The 19,669-nt window shown below is 38.0% G+C and overlaps 1 protein-coding gene across 1 annotated transcript in view; it reads right to left on the bottom strand.

Moving 5' to 3' along the window:
* Positions 1-2,302: 2,302 nt before the first annotated feature.
* The window catches only part of LOC112576380 (sodium-independent sulfate anion transporter-like), a 51,976-nt gene continuing 34,609 nt past the window's right edge, over positions 2,303-19,669 (bottom strand). The window contains exons 4-20 of the mRNA XM_025258765.1: positions 19,222-19,426; positions 18,476-18,561; positions 16,814-16,893; positions 16,147-16,201; positions 15,643-15,742; positions 15,032-15,201; positions 14,430-14,502; positions 13,906-13,956; positions 13,198-13,258; positions 12,184-12,239; positions 11,469-11,616; positions 10,947-11,004; positions 10,242-10,313; positions 9,690-9,860; positions 8,623-8,688; positions 8,020-8,113; positions 2,303-5,432 (exon numbers count right to left, since the gene is read on the bottom strand). Coding sequence (XP_025114550.1) covers positions 5,386-5,432; positions 8,020-8,113; positions 8,623-8,688; positions 9,690-9,860; positions 10,242-10,313; positions 10,947-11,004; positions 11,469-11,616; positions 12,184-12,239; positions 13,198-13,258; positions 13,906-13,956; positions 14,430-14,502; positions 15,032-15,201; positions 15,643-15,742; positions 16,147-16,201; positions 16,814-16,893; positions 18,476-18,561; positions 19,222-19,426 — 1,593 coding nt within the window. The 3' untranslated portion in view covers positions 2,303-5,385. The remainder of the gene's footprint in view (positions 5,433-8,019; positions 8,114-8,622; positions 8,689-9,689; positions 9,861-10,241; positions 10,314-10,946; positions 11,005-11,468; positions 11,617-12,183; positions 12,240-13,197; positions 13,259-13,905; positions 13,957-14,429; positions 14,503-15,031; positions 15,202-15,642; positions 15,743-16,146; positions 16,202-16,813; positions 16,894-18,475; positions 18,562-19,221; positions 19,427-19,669) is intronic.

Raw genomic sequence — 19,669 nt, 5'->3', positions numbered from 1 at the left:
CGGGTCTTGTCAGTAAGTTTATTAACTTTAGTGTGCAGCATGGCTTTGTGTACCCTGTCAACATGTTCCTCCACTTCAGAGTAAGCATCGTACCCTGTCAACATGTTCCTCCACTTCCGAGTAAGCATCGTACCCTGTCAACATGTTCCAACACTTCAGAGCAAACATCGTACCCTGTCAACATGTTCCAACACTTCAGAGTAAACATCGTACCCTGTCAACATGTTCCAACACTTCAGAGCAAACATCGTACCCTGTCAACATGTTCCTCCACTTCAGAGTAAACATCGTACCTGTCAACATCTCCGTTGACCTTTGTGTACTTGTCAATGTCTTCGCTGATCTGAGAGGACAGCCTCTGTCAGCCTCCTTCCTGTTGTGGTGTCAGTGTCTTCATCCCAGAGAACAGATGGAAGATGCTCGGCTTCGGGGAGTGGGGATGTGACCTCCATGCTGACAGTGAACGCCGTTCACATTCTTGCCTCCTCAGCATCTTCTTTTGAGCGGCTGCTCACTGGTTCCTACACCACTTGGTGAACAAGCGAATGAATAAAGTCAGTCAATGACCTGACTAGTGGAATATAGTGACTCATCATCCGTGTCATTGGACTGAGCGGTGAGTCGACCTGACTATTGGATTATTCTGATGAGTCGACCTGACTCCTGGGTAACTGTAGTGAGTCGACCTGACTATTGGATTATTGGTGAGTCGACCTGACTATTGGGTCTCTCATAGGATTTCGCCTTGCCTTCACCTAATGACTTCAGTGGACGCTCCACATATGCAGACATACAAGTCTATCCAATGTCAATGTCTGCCTGCATGCACTCACATGAAAGAGGCTACACACACATGCACACACACACACACACACACACACACACACATGCAAACATAACTCAGCCCAGTGACTCCAAGCCAGCTTGATATCTGTATTATTGAAACACTCTTGTGACATCAAAAGATCCCAAATGCAACGTGTAAACATTTTCGCCCTATTTTATGATCCAAACTGTAAATGTGTGAGACTACACAATAATCTAAGCTTTCCAACATAAAATGTTTATACATTGTCATTCTCTCCCCTTCTCCTGCTAATTGTCATTTACACAAACTCTTGAAAATTACAGGTAGAGGTTTTTATGCACATTTGACAATGATACTCATTGATAGAAAATGATCTTTAATTAATGAGGTACAGCGACCTACAGCTAAGCAAAATGATGTACAGTGATACAAAATGATCCACAATAGTGCAGATGATCTACAATCATTCACAAGGCACTGTAGGGAATGGTGACCGTGACCCAGAAATGAAAACTAAACAAAACAACAAAGATCTCTCTTAAAATACTGCGGCTTATACCGCGTGTGTACAACTTGAGATCAGAAAATCGATTTAATTCCAAGTCATATGTAGTTAATATCAGGGAAGCGTGTTTACTGAGAAAGAAAATATTCCAAAAATAATAGGATTACATTTTTCGAAAGAGAAAACGTCTTTAAGTAAGCTTTGCATAATTTACAAATATCTCAGAATTATCGATTTTGCCAAAGAGAGAAGACTTGGAATATCGTATTGAAAAGGATTTAGTGAAAACACGTAATGTGCAAGGTTAGCATCAGAAATATTCAGCATTTGCCCCAGAAACAGAAGGTGAGCATGAAATAACCTCCGAAGGATTTTATCAATATGAAAGAACTATATCAGCATACAGGAAAAGAACTGTATTAATCTTTTGTCAGCAAGAGAAGAATGATGCCAGTATCTAAGAAATGTAAATTCCTTGTGTGTTAAGATCCAACAGAAAAGTGCCTAACAGAAGATGCTGATGCTCAACAAATGATTTGTGGATGTACAGCACAAGCGATGTCAATATCCCACAGAATTTTGATAATTATTGTGGATCGTTACAAACAGAAGACACGACACTGCGCAATATTCAGTTAAACATCACTTGCTCATTCTATGGATAAAGGTAAAAATTACAGAGTCCTATAGCTAAGATGCTTTAGGGGCAGTGAGAAGGTCCACTGGTCTAGGACATGGCAAGAGGAAAGTAGAGCCAACCCGCTCAGTAACTTTCCTGATATATCAGCTACTGATCGCCACAGACCAGCAACTGGGTGGGCAGGGTCAGTTTTCCAGCCACAGGGTGGAGCACCCCTCAGACTAGTCACCTGCTCTACAGCTGATATATTAACTTCTGCTCCCCACACCCTGCCTCTATTGGGCAGCAATGATTGCTAAGGATTATTCTTGTTATGAGAAATGAATTTTGACGTAGGATATGGCTGGAGAGACCAAATTCAAATGATATAATATTCCATAACAGTGTGAGAGATGCACATGCATGCACGCACACACAGAGAAGGGGAATGCTCTGTACCATAAAGTTAAGGTAAGTGCAAGCTCTACCACTCCCTTACTATTGTCAATAAGGTTTTGACACTGGCTGGGACCTTGTTTAGCAATTTCCATGGCTGCTGGTCATCCACACACAAGTCACTAGATGTCCAAATGAACTAAGAGAAGTATGGGGCGTAAATCTCTTTCAGACCAATGGACACTTCTGTCACTATCGCTCAGTCTATACATCATATCTATGTGTGTGTGTGTGACCTGCAAAAGAATTCTGCCAGCTAACTAAGCTAATGAAGCTCTGGATTCAAAAGGGAAACTCTGCTGTTAAATCAGAAGTGATCTGCAAACATTTCATGAGCATGACATGCCCATTCCAGCACAAAGTCATGTCATCAGTCATGTCACCGGTACAGATACCAGCACAACCTTTCAGTTACATTGCAGTTCTTATCACTCACATCATGACTCAAGACAGTCAAACTGAGGAAAGCCAACGGTCAACAATTAGGAACTTTGGATAACTCTTTCAGTTGTTTATTTAGTACGTTCTCCATTTCTACTCATTTCATATCCCACTACTCAAGTATTATGCTCTTGATAAACATTCTAATGACCACCAAACTTTTCTTGACAAAACACAAGAGAGAAACCAAAATGCGAGGTTATCGCAGGAAAGACTCTAGGACTTCAGGAGCTACCAGTACCCACACTTAACTTAGTGAACATCTTGGTGGCATGATTGTGGTTTTGCTGTTTGATCTGACATATTCGTTGTCATCCTTGAGCTAACTCCTCCCACCCTGCAACTAGTTTTGTATTTTATTAAGCTTCATATAGTGAAAAGTTTATTTTAAGAAACTTTGATCATTTGGGCAAACCACATGGCACAAATCTGCAATGATAAACAAACATAACAAATTCAAAAGTTTGGATTATCAATTTAAATGAGTATTTGAAAAAAATTATCAAAAACAAATTGGAGCATTCATGTGCAAAGCTATTGTGCGAATGTTAATTTTAAGAAGTAGAAAATATGGGCATTATGGGTAAATATTCCGCTTGTTTTTCACAAAATAAAGTCCTAGCTAGTACTAGCTATTCACAACCTGGTCTCTTTACTTTAGCCCTTTACTTTGCTTCAGTGAACAGTTCATCTACATGTTTATGTTGTTTTTCAAATGTAACAACAAACGTAAAATTCGAAATATGTAAAAGGCTCTCTAAGTGTAAAAACAACAGTAACATAATAGACAATACTTACAATTGATATTAGCATGTCTATATCAAAGGCAGCATGACAAGCAATGTTTATTTTAAAACTGTCCATCAACAATCTCTTTACTAAGATGGAGAGTATGAGCCATTAATCTCAACACCAGAAGAGAGTACATGCGTCTATTCTATCTTTAAAGTATATCTCACTACTCAAGTATTATGCTCTTGATGAGAAACATTCTAGTGGCAGCCAAACTTTTCCTGAGAAACACAAGACAACACACTGACGTGAGGTGTTATTTCAGGAAAGACTCTAGGACTCCCCAAACAGCAATCAACGCCATGCTGCAGTGAACACCGACATGCACAGTCACAGTAATACAGTCTCTACAGTCTTTAATCCTAAGGACCACAGAACTGATGAAGTCCTTCACTAATACTTGCATACTTTGATTATTTACTTCTTTATGAAACTGTGATGCTGAAAGAGCAACCATTTCTACAACTCATACCTGCAAACTGTTGTTTCTGCTACGTTAATATCAAAGGCACACTTTGGCCAAGAACATTATTTTATATATAAAAGTAAAGTTTAATCTATTCTTTGTGCATAAAGACCCCAAATGGATTTCATAATGATCAATATACAGCAGAGTATACATCTATAAAAAAATACATCGCAACAGCAACAATGGCAAGGCAATGATTAATTTTAGGGAATGTGACACAGATCCCCTACACATCAAAAATAAACTTCAAGTTGTTCTCAAGTATATATATATCCAAGCTGTCTGGCGGATTACAACATCACAACACATACATGTGACAGAATAAGGATGGTGACAATATGTCAGCCAAACATTGATAATAGCAGTCCGAATAACATATCTTTGTCACTGACAGAGTTATTGATGATACATTCTCAAGCATGCTCTCTTCGTTAAGTACACAGCAGAAAAACAAATGTCTGAATTAATGTTGCACCAGTAACTTTTGCTTTTGTTTAAAATTGTACCATTAGTTTGAATTTCATTTCCTGCTAACTATATATAGCAGCAACAGCTGTAAAGACTGCTAGACTACAGATTCTTTTTAACGATCAGTTATCTGCAATAAAAAGCAGGTGTCATTACATTAAACTTTATAAAAGGAATACAGCATCTGGCTTAGTTTGGAGCCTGCTTAACAGCTGTTACCACACATCCTTAAAAAGTATCAATGAAAGAATGGAGAAGCTTTGTGTAGTAATACTACAAATAGATGTGCTACATTTCCAATAATTGAAAGAATAATGGTTTTTGTAGCAATAATTTTACAGAGACATCTCCTACATCCCCAACCCTAAAAAAATCCTTTAAAATTCTTTTTTAGAAAAAGACAAAAAATATTGCAACAATGTTATGGCCCTAGCGAACATCCTGACATTCACACTGGCCTATGCCAAAAATATTGATTCCAAGTGTTAGGTGTGTTTTCACAAATGCAAAAGTTCATTGTTGAGATTTTTGTGGATGCTAGAAAACTACAAGGTGAGTTGGAGAGATGCGTGGATGTTTTCTCAGGACAAGGTCAGGTCCAAGTATCTCTGAATCTTCAGTCATTTTTTGAGTTCCACACATAATCACCAACACAGTTGTCCTGGGCACTTGCATTCACATTCTTTTGAAGGGTGTCCGTGATGAAACAATCCAGCGAATATGTCCCTCATGACACTCACAATGAAAGGCTGCACAAACCCTGGGTCTCACTGCAGACAGGGCATGAAGTAACAGCTTTGTGCAGGCAAAGAAGACAGGACACAGGTTTACAAGCGGCTAATGAAAGGTTGCACTTCTTCATGCAGCTCATGACCTGCAAAACAAAACAGATTCTACACTAATCACTTGCACTGTAGCAGCCTTTTGACACAAACATTTGAAATCACTTTGGCTATAAGGTATGAAGATCGTACAATTTAAAAATACCAAAACAGGAATTAATTTTTACACTTTTTGATGTGATAATGAAAACTACTAGCATGTCTCACTGAGTTATTAATATGTCAGAATAAAATATTTTATTTTAATGACACTGGTGAATGCAACTGAGATGAAAAGTGTTCTGATGACAGCAAAGATTAAAATATACTTACATTAAACAAAAATAAACATCAACAACAGATATTTCACATTTAAAACATGAAAAGAAGTGCCAATGTAAGCATAGAGGTAAAAGATTAAGTGCTGGCAGTCCCAAAGACTTGTGAACCCACTTTAGCAACTTACACATTGAAATGGACTGGTTTGTCTGGAAAATTTGTGATTTGTAAGAATTCAAAATAGCCTTTTCTATCATGTAGCTATATTTTGATTTAGCTGTATACATTGTTTTCGTCATTCTGTCACTAGATGACAGATGAAAGATAAAATTATTTAATCTCAGGTCTCTCAGAAAAATAAAACTGTTCATCTGTCTTTTATGTCATCACAACTCTCCAGGCAACCCAGCAACATATTGTGTATGTTACAGAACTTAATATATACTTGCTGTTGTCAACATTGTATATGTTCATAACACAACCCAGCATCAAGTCATTGTTTGTACTCTTCTTTCACTACAAGCTAGCTGCATTCTGACGAGCCCCTAAGGCAATTCAGTCTTGAGTCTTTACAGCCTTAAGTGCTTGCTTATATTTTACAATAAAGCTACCATAAAGTGAGATTTATTTCTCAGAAACATAAAGGTACCAATACAAATTGATTGTGTGTGTGCTAAAGCAATCATGTGCATGTGTGTATCATAACTGCACTTTCATTTCTTAACAATCAGTTACCAATTATGCGAAAAACCTAATCATGAATCTGGTTTTGAAATGTTTAAATTTTTGAAGAAGAAATCTACAACTGAGAAATGATGCAAACATACCAAACAGCTACAAACAAATCAACCAAACATTCAGATTTTTCAAATGGCAAAGCAAAATGCAATAAAGGTCCATGCAGGAGGGTGTGGACTAATGCCTACATGTTCTTTAATGAATCAGCACATAAGCATCATGGGAAAGGTGCTTTTAACTTTGTAATTCCCCTCATTAAATACAATTAATAATTATTAAATAATCATATTGTGATCATATATCATTGTTTTAGAGCATGACATGACTCAATGTCCTTTCTACTTAATTTACGTTTCTGTAGCAAACAGCATAATGTTCAACAGCATACATTACATACCCTCTGTAATGACTTGCCTTTTCAGGTTTTTAAGGTTGTCCTAATCTTCTTGTGAACACTAGATGCTAGTAAAGACTGAGATCTGTACACACATTAGTCATTATTTTGAAAGCTGTCATGGTGCTAGGGTTAACAGACCAGACATGCAGCCCATGACCAGTGACTGGTCATCATGCAGGGTCTAGTTTGATGTCAGGGTGATGGCACAGGCTCACTATTTATCCATAAATACTTGTACAAGACTGGGCTGCACTTCAGGAAGCCAAGGGAATCATTGGGAAATGTTACTAATCACGGACACTACCAAGGCAAAAGGTTGACAATGTGAAAGAGGAAAGCGTTGTGGATAAAATCATAATGAAAGCAGCAGAAAGGTCAGTTTTCTCCACAGAGGTGTCACCTTCAACACCTGACTTAGCACGTCCTTTTGGTGACTCACCTGTCATGAAGGGTCGGAAAAAAAAAAGCTTCACTGTTGTAAGGGAAGCCACTCTGATTCAGACAAAGGAAAAATGTGACTTTTCATTAAGGTAACTGTCAATTTTGTGAACAAATTTAGTTCACACTGAAAATCTTGGAGAGTCATAACATGCCTATTCACAACTGATGTCAATGATGCTTTGGCACTTACAAATCCTAACTGAAAGAAAGCCTTGAAAGAAATTTAAAACTGCCGATTTTATGGCAACACTATAAAGTGATGTCACCTCATCTAGGCAGTGTTCTGCATCGTCAGTTTTGAAACAACTGTGGCCTCAAATATATTTCAGATGTGTTGGTGAGACTGGCCAAAACTTAAACATAAAATCTGTAAAACGTTTGTGTTAGTATTTGTGTGCAAACTCTGTTCTTGTGTAAGCTCTGTTGTGACCCAAATGCTCACCTAATTTTTCACTGCTGTTTTCTTTACCATTTTTATTTCATATATGTACATAGTTCTTCTATATCTTTTTGCACAGTTACAATATGCTCTATGGTAAGAATTGTAGACAATAGGAAATTCACCACTTGGTAGCTGACAGCTAAATATTTCAGTCATGAATTTCAAGGAGGATATGAATTAGAGAAGACATGGTGTACTGAACACAGTCACAAGGGAGGAAACAGACGGCAGTGATTGTAGTAACGTACCTTGTGGAGAGAGTTCTTCTAACAGACAGCAGTGACTGAAATAACGCACCCTGTGAAAAGAGTTCTAACAGACAGCAGTGATTATAATAATGTACCTTGTGAACAGAGTTCTTCTAAAGCCTCCTCCACTGTGCCACATGTCTTCAGCTTAGAAATGTCTGCTTTTAGAATATCTTTCATGACCCGTGGCTGTGAGAATGAAATAAAACATCAGCAATAAATAAACTCACAGGAAATATATACTCATGTATCTATGCATAACAAAAATGAGAATTTATAAAGGGGAAAGCAAAATATTTTAATGGCTGGATGGCTGAAGGTGGTGTTTTATGCTGTTAACTATTAAGGCTGTAACAGCCAGAGCAACCTAAACTAGCTCTCTACAGAGAAACTGAGGACGTCAGAGATGAGACATGCAATCATGACTCACAATCTCTTGCTGTGGTGACCACTGGATCCTTCAGCTTCTATCAAGCTTGATCAGTTAATAAAGCCACAGTCACTAATGTGTTCCAGGAAAAAAACTACCTTCCAAGTTTCATTTTGATTATAAAACATGTATTTAAGGTTAATATAATTCCCCCTAGATCAACATGGTTTTAAAATAGTGCTATTGGATACTGTGCAAAGAAAAAAGTTGTTTTTTTAAGTTTTGCTGCTGACACACAACTCACCATTTTGTTGTATGTACAACTTACCCTTATCTGGCAGAAAATAATGCGCACAGAATGACGTGAAGCATCTGCCAGTAAAGACTTGAAAGTCTGGAAAGAATGAATTCAACTCATTATTTAGTCATCCCTAAGATAAATGCAATGCAAAGCATAGAGAACTTGATTCTGTTAATGCATGCTGTTAATGACTGAACTTCTACATCTACAAAAATTCAATACAGACAGTTATAATTCCCACATTTGTAATTAAACTATTTCATTCAGCATTTAGCTTCCTTATTGTTTCATTTATGTTGAAATAAAACAACGGGAAAAAGGGTAAGTGAGAAAGATGCCGCACAGTCACAATAATAGCAAGAATGCTTCATGAAGAATGAATTTCAACAAATTCATCTCGCATGACTACCAAAGATATAAAAAAACAATGTTGATTCAAGGCATAACATTAAATTTTTGCTAATTTAAGCACAGCGTCCTTTTCCATGTGTGTAGTATAAATGCATGTTATATGGACAACTGACAGATTATTTCAAAACGGTGTTCAGTTACCTTCTATTCCAATGCCGTCAAGTGGCAAAGCAGAAAGAACAACTCAAAGGGAAATAATTCATGTTGAAACTATTCTCAACACAATGAGATTCTTCAAGTGTGTCCCCTAGTGTTTATTTTGTTCATCGTCTCTTCTGGGTGACTATCACACCTTCCTATCTGTTGGGAGGGAGCAGGGAGTGCTGTTTGCAGTGACTGTCCAAGCTCAGCTGACATGTACATGAGAGTGAATGGAGGTTATAAGGGGAGTTAACAGCACTACAGCATTGGAAGTATGGATACCATGTAACACCTGCTTACCACCTAAGTGGCAAGTCTGTCCACTGTTTCCTCTGGTGACCAGTAGCAGCAGATTAGCCATCAGCCAAGGTATGAATGATTTTCTTCCCTTTGTTGCCCATAGTTTACTCACTGTGATATCTAGTTTATGTTAGCTGATCTAGCACATGAACAATCTTATCACTACAAAGATACTACCTGAGAGGACAAAACTGTCACAATGTTATTGTTCTGAAGAACGGACTCGACATAATCAGCCATACCTGGACTGCTGTGTAGTCTACTCCAAACACATGGCTCATATCCACAATAACAGCTTTAGGCTTCTCATCTTCCAGAGCCATTTTCATGATCTTCTCCTCCACATGCTCCACAGCTGGGAAGAAAAGACCTTGATCTAGCTGTATGATGACAATGCCCTGCTTCTGTGTCACCTGGTGACAGAGAGTGTACTTTGCTGATTAACACCATACACAAATCATCTGGTGACAGGCAGTAAGTACTGTGTGTGCTAAAGCGACCTACAAAAAGTAACAGTCTCTCACACACTCCATTTTCTGGTTGTATAATGAAGATGCTGAAACCTTGTTGTTATGAAATGCCTTTATGTAAAGATAGGTAATATACCTGCACATGCACACAACCACAAAATGTACTTTCATACAATCATGTACAAGTGCATCAACATTGTTTTGTGACCATATATGTACACACTTATATGCTCTTTCTTTTCTATCTCCTCTTTCTCACAAAAATTCTACATTTCTGTTTCTGTGTGCTCAAACACACACAGAGAAAAATGTGTGTGTCCTTACCTGAAGTCGAGGTCGTGCCATTGGGTACAAGAGCAGAAGAAGGGACAGTCCAACACCAATCAGTATGCCATACTGAACACAGGAGAAATCGCATTATTAATACAAGCGGCACTGTTCTACAGTAGAAAACTGATTATTAACTTCAGCAGATTTCTAACACAACAGAGCCTTCTGAAATACTAGTTTCAATAGCCTACCTTACAGGAAACTGTGATTTTAAATACTTTAAGCACACAATTGTCCACTTTATAGGGGAAAGTCAGAGCTGATTGGATTCTTTATGTGAAGACATAATAGATATTGAAAACTTTCATTGTTTTATTTGTGAACTTTATATTCAGGCTACTGTTATAAAAACAGCAAAATTATTACAATATACATTTACAGTTACTTGAGTTTTTTTCAAAAATGCACAACATTCATGTTATTGATTTCTCCTTTTCACTTTTTCATAAAAGTAAGAATAGTTCATAATAACTGCTAAAACGTTTCATCATGTCTTTCTCACATACATGCATATGTGTGTGTTGATATTAATTAACTAGAAAAAGTCCAGAAAAAAAAGTAAACCTTCCACTACATTCAGAAGAATAAATAAGCCTCAAAGCAAGGAGAAGCAGAAATAATCTCCTTGTCTTCTTTTTCTCCACAAATACACAAACATACACAGATTGCACAGAGAGAGAGAAGTGATAAAATACAAACCTCAATACCCAAAACAAAAGAAAGCACGAAGGTAATCAGATGTATCAGCAGCTCTATTCTGAAACACACAATATAAGTATAAGTCACTTTCCTTTCTGACACACATTGCTTTAAGTCTATTTTGAAAAGATATCTATTGTTAAATATTCCATTGTTTCATTTCTGAGTGGAGTCAGTTCCAGTTCTAAACATGAAACTGATACATCGATCATGTGACTTATTTTCACTCTGGCCAGTTAACTCCCAGTTTAAATGATCTCTTCATTTCTACTGTGAAATGTCCGGAATAATTCTTGTCCTGACATATTACAGAGATGTATTTTGCTTACATCAATTCCAATTCTAAAACCACTAATGCTTTTACCTGCTCCTAATGATTTCTCACTAAGAAACAAATTTCATCAGTGCTCACAATGAAGTGAACAAAGCAATGTTAATAATTGTCCTTATAGAAGGATGTATTTTGACACAGCCAAGCAGCCCACCATTTCAGCTACATACAGTGTCGAAATCATAAAGTACAACATACTGTTTGTTCTCCAGAGGATAGGAACGATTTTGTAGTCTACCATCTGAATGACAGCCATGATGATAACAGCCGCTAGCGCTGACTTGGGGATGTAGTAGCAATATTTCACCAGGAACTGCAGTGCCAACAGGATTAGCACACCTGTGTAGATGAGCAAGTGGCCACATCAGTGATAGTAGTAATTGTCCCACATGACATCAGTAGTAGTAGCAATAATTGCCCACATGATGTCAGTCACAGTAATAATTGCCCACATGATGTCAGACATAGTAATTATTGCTCCACATGATGTCAGACATAGTAATTACTGCTCCACATGATGTCAGACATAGTAATTACTGCCCACGTGATGTCAGACATAGTAATTACTGCCCCACATGATGTCAGACATAGTAATAATTGCTCCACGTGACGTCAGTAGCATGTAGGAGGTGGCTTCAAATGTCTGACATCTCTATTAGTAATGACAGCTCCACAGCAAGACAAATAGCATTCAGCAGCGATGATATGTTGCTAACATATGAGGTTGCTAAAAAATGTTACACACAGCATGTAAACACAAACGTGTGTATTAATGTGTCTCTGTAACTGCACACATGCAAGATTCAAGGAAAACTTACACAAAAAAGTGTACCTCTTTGTATCAAGCATAATTTAAAAGCTTCTTTTACCTACAAGTTAACAGATTCCATGAAATGTGAAATTTACCAGTGAAAAGGCCACCAGCTGGAGTTTTAACACCACTCTGTGAATTCACAGCTGTCCTGCAAGCATTAGCAAGAACTACTATTACATGGAAGGTGAGTTATCTTTTGTAAAAACAACAAACATTGTAGCATGCACGTTGAGGAGTTGTATGGTAGAAATGTGATCACGTTTGCTATATGGCAGTGGAGTTATGCATTGTATCATGTGCTGTAATATCACAGCAATAAGCAGAGCAGTGGAGTGATTGTTGTTATCATATACTGGCTCTTTCTAAAAGTTTGCCATCTTGTACGTTGAGAAAAACATTCAGTATAATCTTGTTTATAGCAGTTTTACAACTGAACAAGGCTTAATCTAAAAACAAGCCAGAAACTACTCACAACATGCATGCACACTTCCCTCCCCAACACACATAAATGCACACACAGTCAATCCATTAAATACTTTTGGAAAAAATGAGATCTCAAAATTGATTGTTAGTTCTTGGGTATGCCTTAAGTGCACTTCCTGGGAATTGCTGTGTGTTTCAAATGTGAAAAGGGAGAATTTTGGTTTTTCAAGTAGAAAGGCACATGGCATGGTTTCTACTGGTGATCTGGTGACAGTTTCTACCGGGGAATAAATGAGAAAGAAAGTCAGGAAACCTTCCACTGTAAAGACACCAAAATCAAAGGAACCACCTTGTATTCTATGTGCATCCTGACTAGAAGCCAGCGATGGTGTCCTGAGCCACTCAATTAAAGAATTGTGATGTTGCTAATGTAGAACAATGCAGGCAGCATATTTTTGAATTCCCTAAGTTTGTTTAGTTTCTCACTGGACAAGCCAACAAGAACTGCACTACAGTAATCAACATGGGCACAGAGTGAGTCACTGGGTTTTTCAAGAGATACTACTAATTTTCCCAATATGTCGTAAGTGGAAGTTGAATATTTTACAAAGCTAGTTGATTTGTACTTTCCAGAGACAGCTGTGCAGTTAGGTGCATACCTATAATATCACAGAACTACTCACCTTGAAAAACTACCGGTAACAGGGTAGGAATGTACAAAGCTGCTGAGAATGTTGGCAACTCCTGTCAAATAAAGTTTATAGTTTTTACTTTAAATATAAAAATATTCATATAATGTTGGCAAGTCTGTCACATCATGTTTTTAAATTTTACATAAATTACACATATATTGAGAAAAACTGGGGCAACTTTAATAACTCAATAACTAGCTCAAAAATAAAACAGAAGAATTATTCCTCTATGCTTGTAGCTTTGATATATATATATCTATAATAGAAGAATTATTGTACTTGTAGCTTATATTTTCATCTTCAGAGCAAAGAATTACTTATTGGATTATGTGCTATAAATAAATCTATGGCTTCTTATGTCAGCTGTTTGACCACTGATTGGATAATTGTTTATTACAGCAAATAAGCAAGAATCATTGTCTGGTACAGTCTGTTTAGTCATTAGTGAGCACATGTATGCCGTACCCACATGTATATGTGTAGGCCATTCACCGGCATTGTGCATTAATTAAAAAAAAAATTACAAGTCCCACATGCAGTAGCTTATGATCCCAACATAAGAGTGCTCTCAATCTACCATTGTGATGACACCAGTATGTGTACTACACACTGGCTGCTATGCCACACAAAAGTGTGTGAAATATATTGTTTTCTTCTGTTATCACCCTTCTTCAGAAATTTGAAAATGTCTCCACTTACCGATTGATATCAACTCCTGTGTAGCATCAATCTTGTAGTTGTTGGTGCGTGCTAAAATTAATGAGAAAAGAATAGTCCATTTCTGATTATTCCATTTATTTATTAGTATACAAAGAAGCATCACAAACACTGAGCACAGCAAGTGTCACACAAACAGCGATAATAAAAGTGTCACAGTGATCATGACAAGTATCACACAGTGATCATGACAAGTATCACACAGTGATCATGACAAGTATCACACAGTGATCATGACAAGTGTCACACAGTGATCATGACAAGTGTCACACAATTATCATGATAAGAGTGTCACAAACAGAACCACTCAAACATCTGTACTAATATTATGCAAGAATTTCTTATCTTCCACACATTAGTATGATAAACAATATATACAAATAAGAATCTTCAGATGAAAAAGTGTGTGATAGTCCCTATCATCTAAGTCAAATGCATCCTTTCCATTCCTCTTTGAAGACTTTGCAAAGTCTACCTGAGACAAGATGATGCAGAACGATACTAACCAAAAGCTTTTCCAATAGCTATGGCCTCCACAATACCCAAGAGCGGCACAATAACAAAACCTGCACCAATTTTCTGAAAATATATTTAAAACAGTCAGGTTAAAAAAAGTACAAAACACATTCTCAAATTGGTGATTAATAAATATGGGATGGTTGAATAGAGCTACTTTAGTCTAATGTAAATCAAGTTTACAAAATGAGCAATCAAGAAACAGTAAACAGCTAAACAAATCAGTGCAAGTTTTTCAAAGATCTGATGAAATGTGTGTGTGTAAAAGAGAGAGAGGAGGGAAAGCTGTACTTTTAGGGGAAATCAGTAGCTACAGCGTCATGCAGCTTCAACCATGCTATAAACTTTCTGTATAAGATATAAACTTATGGCTGCCTAGCATATCTTTCCAAGGATTGTTTTTGAGATTTTGAAGTAGTTGCAGTGTTTGTGTTTATAGTTTCATCCTATGCTTTTTGCATGAAGCTAAGCTGCCAGCTCAGCTTGTTCTGGTCTCAGTCTGCACTTTTGCACTGTGCAACCCACACTTTTGACCTTAAAAACCGCTGGGGTAGTAGGGTTGATACTTGCACTGTGCAGAAAGACTCTTTACCTCAAAAACCACTGGGGTAGTGAGGTTGATACTTGGGTTGGAAAACGCTGGTGGCTCAAAGTTAGGAATACCAGGGGTGATCTTGCCAGTGAGCGAGAAGACGTTGATGTTATGACTTAACATACCAGCTGCAACCCCGGCTGCCACAATCACCACGATGGCATTTGCACCTAAAACATAGTTTGTGTTGACCTTATTTGAAGCACTTCTTTTGCAAATCTGGTACTAACCTACTCAGGAGCAAAATTATTATAAACATCTACAAACTCATTTTTAAAAACAATTGTTACACAAAGTTATTTTGCTTCTCATTTATTTGGATCTGGAAAAATTTAGAAAAGTGATGAAATTTACACAATTTTTGATCTGGTGATGGTGATGACAATGTACAAACCTACTTTAAGTTTATAATTTTAATTTTGACAAAAATTATACACAAAATGTCATCTGAACTTTGGGTACTTTAATATAACAAACCAACAGCAGAAAATAACCTACTGCAGTGGTACACAAACTATAGTGGCTGCTTGATGCACACATTCACGCACACACACATACACATGTGCATACTGATCACAAAGAGAGCATTAAGCGTTACCACCAAACTATACCTGTTCCAACAAGCCAGAGAAACTTGCGAGCAGCTCGAACATAAAGTCTGACTGGTCTCTCTGGGTCATTCTGGTCCTTCCACTTGATCTCACGAAGTTTCTGTTCAATAACATTTTGGATTCATTATCTTCATCAAAGAAATATTTGTAATCTTCTTTGTGACCATAGAAATATCACAATAAAGCATCAGCAACTATCAGGAAAGATAAATATTAAGAAAAGGTGTCAGAAGACAAGCACAAAGTGAGAGCCTTTTTTTTTATGACATACCACTTGCCTTACAGAACAAGTATTGAGTGCAAACTCCTTTATTCTCTTAAAAAAACAGTACACAGAACTCGTTTTCTGACTTTGCCTGACTGTTTTACACAGCAACAGTTTTTATCTTCACTATGGAGAGGTTTACTTGGCATCTCTTTTCATCCAACATGATAGGTGACATTGCAAATAAACTGACTTCAGACATGACACATGTCTCTTTCATGATGTTACAGTCTACTCACCTTCAGTGCAAAAAGTGCCACCATAGAAACTAGACCCATCACCATGTCCCATATTCTGAATGAAAAGTGAAAAAAAAAGAATGAAAACAAAATCATTCTCAAATTCCTGATTTACTGAAGTTATTACCGACAGCAATTACTTGTATACACATGTGTCTGTGGAGGCCCTCTATCAAGCTTGATTACTGTCACTCCTTGTTCTGGGGAGGACATTCTCACATGCTAGTCAACTTTCACAACGTACACAACTCTGCGTCACCTCTGGTGCTCAAAGCAAAAAATGTGACCATGTCCCTCCTTTCCTTCATTCTCTGCACTGACTGCCCCTCCAAGCTTGCATTCAGTACAAGTTGTAGATTGCTATAAAGTATACTTAAGTATTTTGTATTCTGTGCCTACTGTCTCACTGCCGGATGTACCTAGAACAACACATGCTATAAACAATCTTCACAACCCCTATAGCCATTAAGCTATGGCACGTTTTACCTGTTTTTTGTTGTTGTCTGTTTTAAATGGCACGTACTGTGCTAGATTTATTATGTTATAGATGTGACATATACTGTCACTACATTTTACCTTACACAAGAAGATAAGAAAACAAAACACTGATACATTTACTGAACATAAATGATCTGCAGACAAACAAGACATCAAACTGTTCACTTACTTTGTCTGTGGGATCTGCTTACATGTGTAGTACACCATTGGCATAAAATCCTGTGGAATATTCTTCAGTCCCAAGATGCTCTGTGGTAGACAGACATTTTGAAGCTCTTAGCACCACTACCAGTGATAAACTATGCTAAATCTTTGCTGTGTCTTAGCTGTGGTAATCCAATTAATTCAGCGACTAATGGCTGAACAAGAATGAAAAGCTACCTGCAAGCTGTAGTTAACGGTCTGTTGATTTCTTGTGAATACCTGCTACTGCTAGATGTCTAAATAATGGGGAAGTCGACAGGGCCTACAGTGGACTACCCACCAGTCTTGGAGGATCTAGAATATGCCAACAACCTAGGACTATCATCCCATAGGCACCAAGACCTCCAACAAAAAACCAAAAATCTAAGTAAGACTGCCAGTATGATGGAATTCAACACTGGAAAAACAAAAGTCCTAAGGAACAACATGACAAATAATAATCATCTCACAATCAGCGGAAGACCCCTAAGGCACATAAAAGAATTTGTGTACCTGGCAGCTAGATGACAGCAGATGGTGACTGTTAACACAAAGATCAGCAATGCCAATCAAGCTTTTGCAATGCTCAAGCCCATCTGGAGATCCACTGGCCTCAGCACCCACACAAAGATCAGGATCTTCACAACCAGTGTCCTTAGTGTTTTCAGTACGCTAGAAGACCACAGCCTCCATCAAGAGAAAGCTAGAAGTGTTCCAAACAAGTGCTTGCAGAGCATACTAAAAATCTTCTGGCTCAGCACCATCTCAAATGAAGAACTGCGAGTTAGGGCAGTGATGATCACCAATGATGTAAAAAATAAAACAGTGGCACTGGCGATGGCTAGGACATGTGTACCGCATGCCTCCCGACTCAATCACCAGAACGGCCCTGCAATGGACACCTCAGGGAAAGAGGAATAAAGAGACATGGAGGGGAACCATTGAGAAGGACCTCAAAAGCAGAGGCCTATCACTCAAGACAGGCCCCAGAGCAGCAGCAGACAGAACCAGACGGAGGTCATTTGTTGTCACTTCATGCGTCAGGCGGCACAGAGATGATGAATGATATTATTTCAAGTGTTATCACTGATGCTAGGAGTGAAGTGGGTGTGCAGATAGGAGTAGCACCACTGCTTTGGAAACCTGTCCTGCCATTCTAAGGGCAGCTCACACTTCTTTGTTCGCCATTTCTCACCCAGCTTTCACCAGTACAGCTAGTACACCCCAACCCCCAGTCCACTACTCAGACAGCCAGGACAAACCTGGTGAAGGTACCTACAGCTGGTCCCAAGTCCCCAGTAAACAATTCAGGTTTTGTCTACCATAGTTCACTTTTATGAGAATAACAGAATAACGCATTTTTTAAATGTCTGAAAAGCCATCTTGAGAACTCCTTACGAATGTAGATACTTAACACAAGTTCCACATGCCAAACCAGTAAAATAACAGACGAGAAGGGCAGGTCAATAGTATAAAATACAAACCACTTCACCCAAAGCTGTCTCATGCAGACTTACTGCATATTGAGTAGTACAATAAGATACGACAAACTGTACTTGCTTCTTACTTCTATACTTTAGTGAACTTGTAACAAGAATAAATCCTCCAAGTACAGTAATGAGATGTAGCTAAGATGTGGTCCACTAACCTTGATCTGGCCAACTGCAATGGTAATGGCAGCAGCAGAAGTGAAGGCATTAATGACCGAATGAGAGATGTAGCTGACCAGTATACCTGTCAACAAACAAGTTCACCACATATGTAAGCTGACCATTAGACCTGTCAATCAACAAGTTCACAAGATAATGTAGCTTAAGATATACTGGTAACCTTCCATGTACATGAGACACATCATATGCCAGTCAATATTTCCACAGTTCATAAAGAAAGACTAGGCCTGAGTGGAAAATAAACCTCAGCTCATTATTGTCAACAGCTGTTACGTTCATGTTATTAGTTTCAAAAATGGGGAGTAAATTTTTAATATTTCTTTTACTATGTACATTTGGGTTGACGTAAATTTGTATTTCTAACATCCTTGAAGCTTGCAGCCAAGAGCTTTGAAATGTGCTAAAGAGGTTGTGCTCAGTAAGAAAGTAGACGCGATCTGAAATGAGATGTTGACTTTGAGATCTTGTCAGTGTGTTCAGTTTACACAGCTTGTAGGGGAACCCTAGAGCCCTGATTCAAATTTTACAATACAAGTCCTCATCTCTCCACTAATTCTAATTGCAATGTCTACAGAATATAGTTTTCCTGTTTTTAAGAAAGTGAATAGGTCACACAGGCAGGAAAATAAAAATGAGAATTAATCTTATTACAGGCTGCAGCTGATAACTCTAGTGGTGAAGCTAGAAAGGATAAAGCAATCACAGGAGACAATCAAACACCAACCTAAGTTCAGAAGACCCATGGCAAGCTGGATTAAGCCACAAAACAGAGTCAATACGATGGCCATGGTGGGGTCATTTTCCACAGTTGATGCTGCAAATGTGTTTGTCAGCAGAGACATGATGGCTGTTGGGCCCAGCGTGATGTCTTTGGCAGTGCCCATAAACATGTATACAAAGCAGCCCATAAATGCCGAATACAGGCCGTACTGCAAGCAAAATGGGGAAGAAATGCTGTGGAGTAAGAGACGATTGTTCCAAAGTGACACGGACAAAAGGGCATTTATACAAAGTTCACACACAAGTTCAAAAATGCCAAAAATTTAAAACAGTTAATGCTGCAGGGATAATAGGAGATAAGCAGATCCAGGAAAGATAAACAAAAAGGATTTGATTACTAAGCTACGAATGTTGTTATATCTGTTTAGGAATATGGGAGAAGCTAAAACAGG

The sequence above is a fragment of the Pomacea canaliculata genome, linkage group LG1 (assembly GCF_003073045.1).
Source record: "Pomacea canaliculata isolate SZHN2017 linkage group LG1, ASM307304v1, whole genome shotgun sequence".
Classification (NCBI taxonomy): Eukaryota; Metazoa; Mollusca; class Gastropoda; order Architaenioglossa; family Ampullariidae; genus Pomacea; species Pomacea canaliculata.
This window is presented reverse-complemented; position numbering and strand designations above follow the sequence as displayed.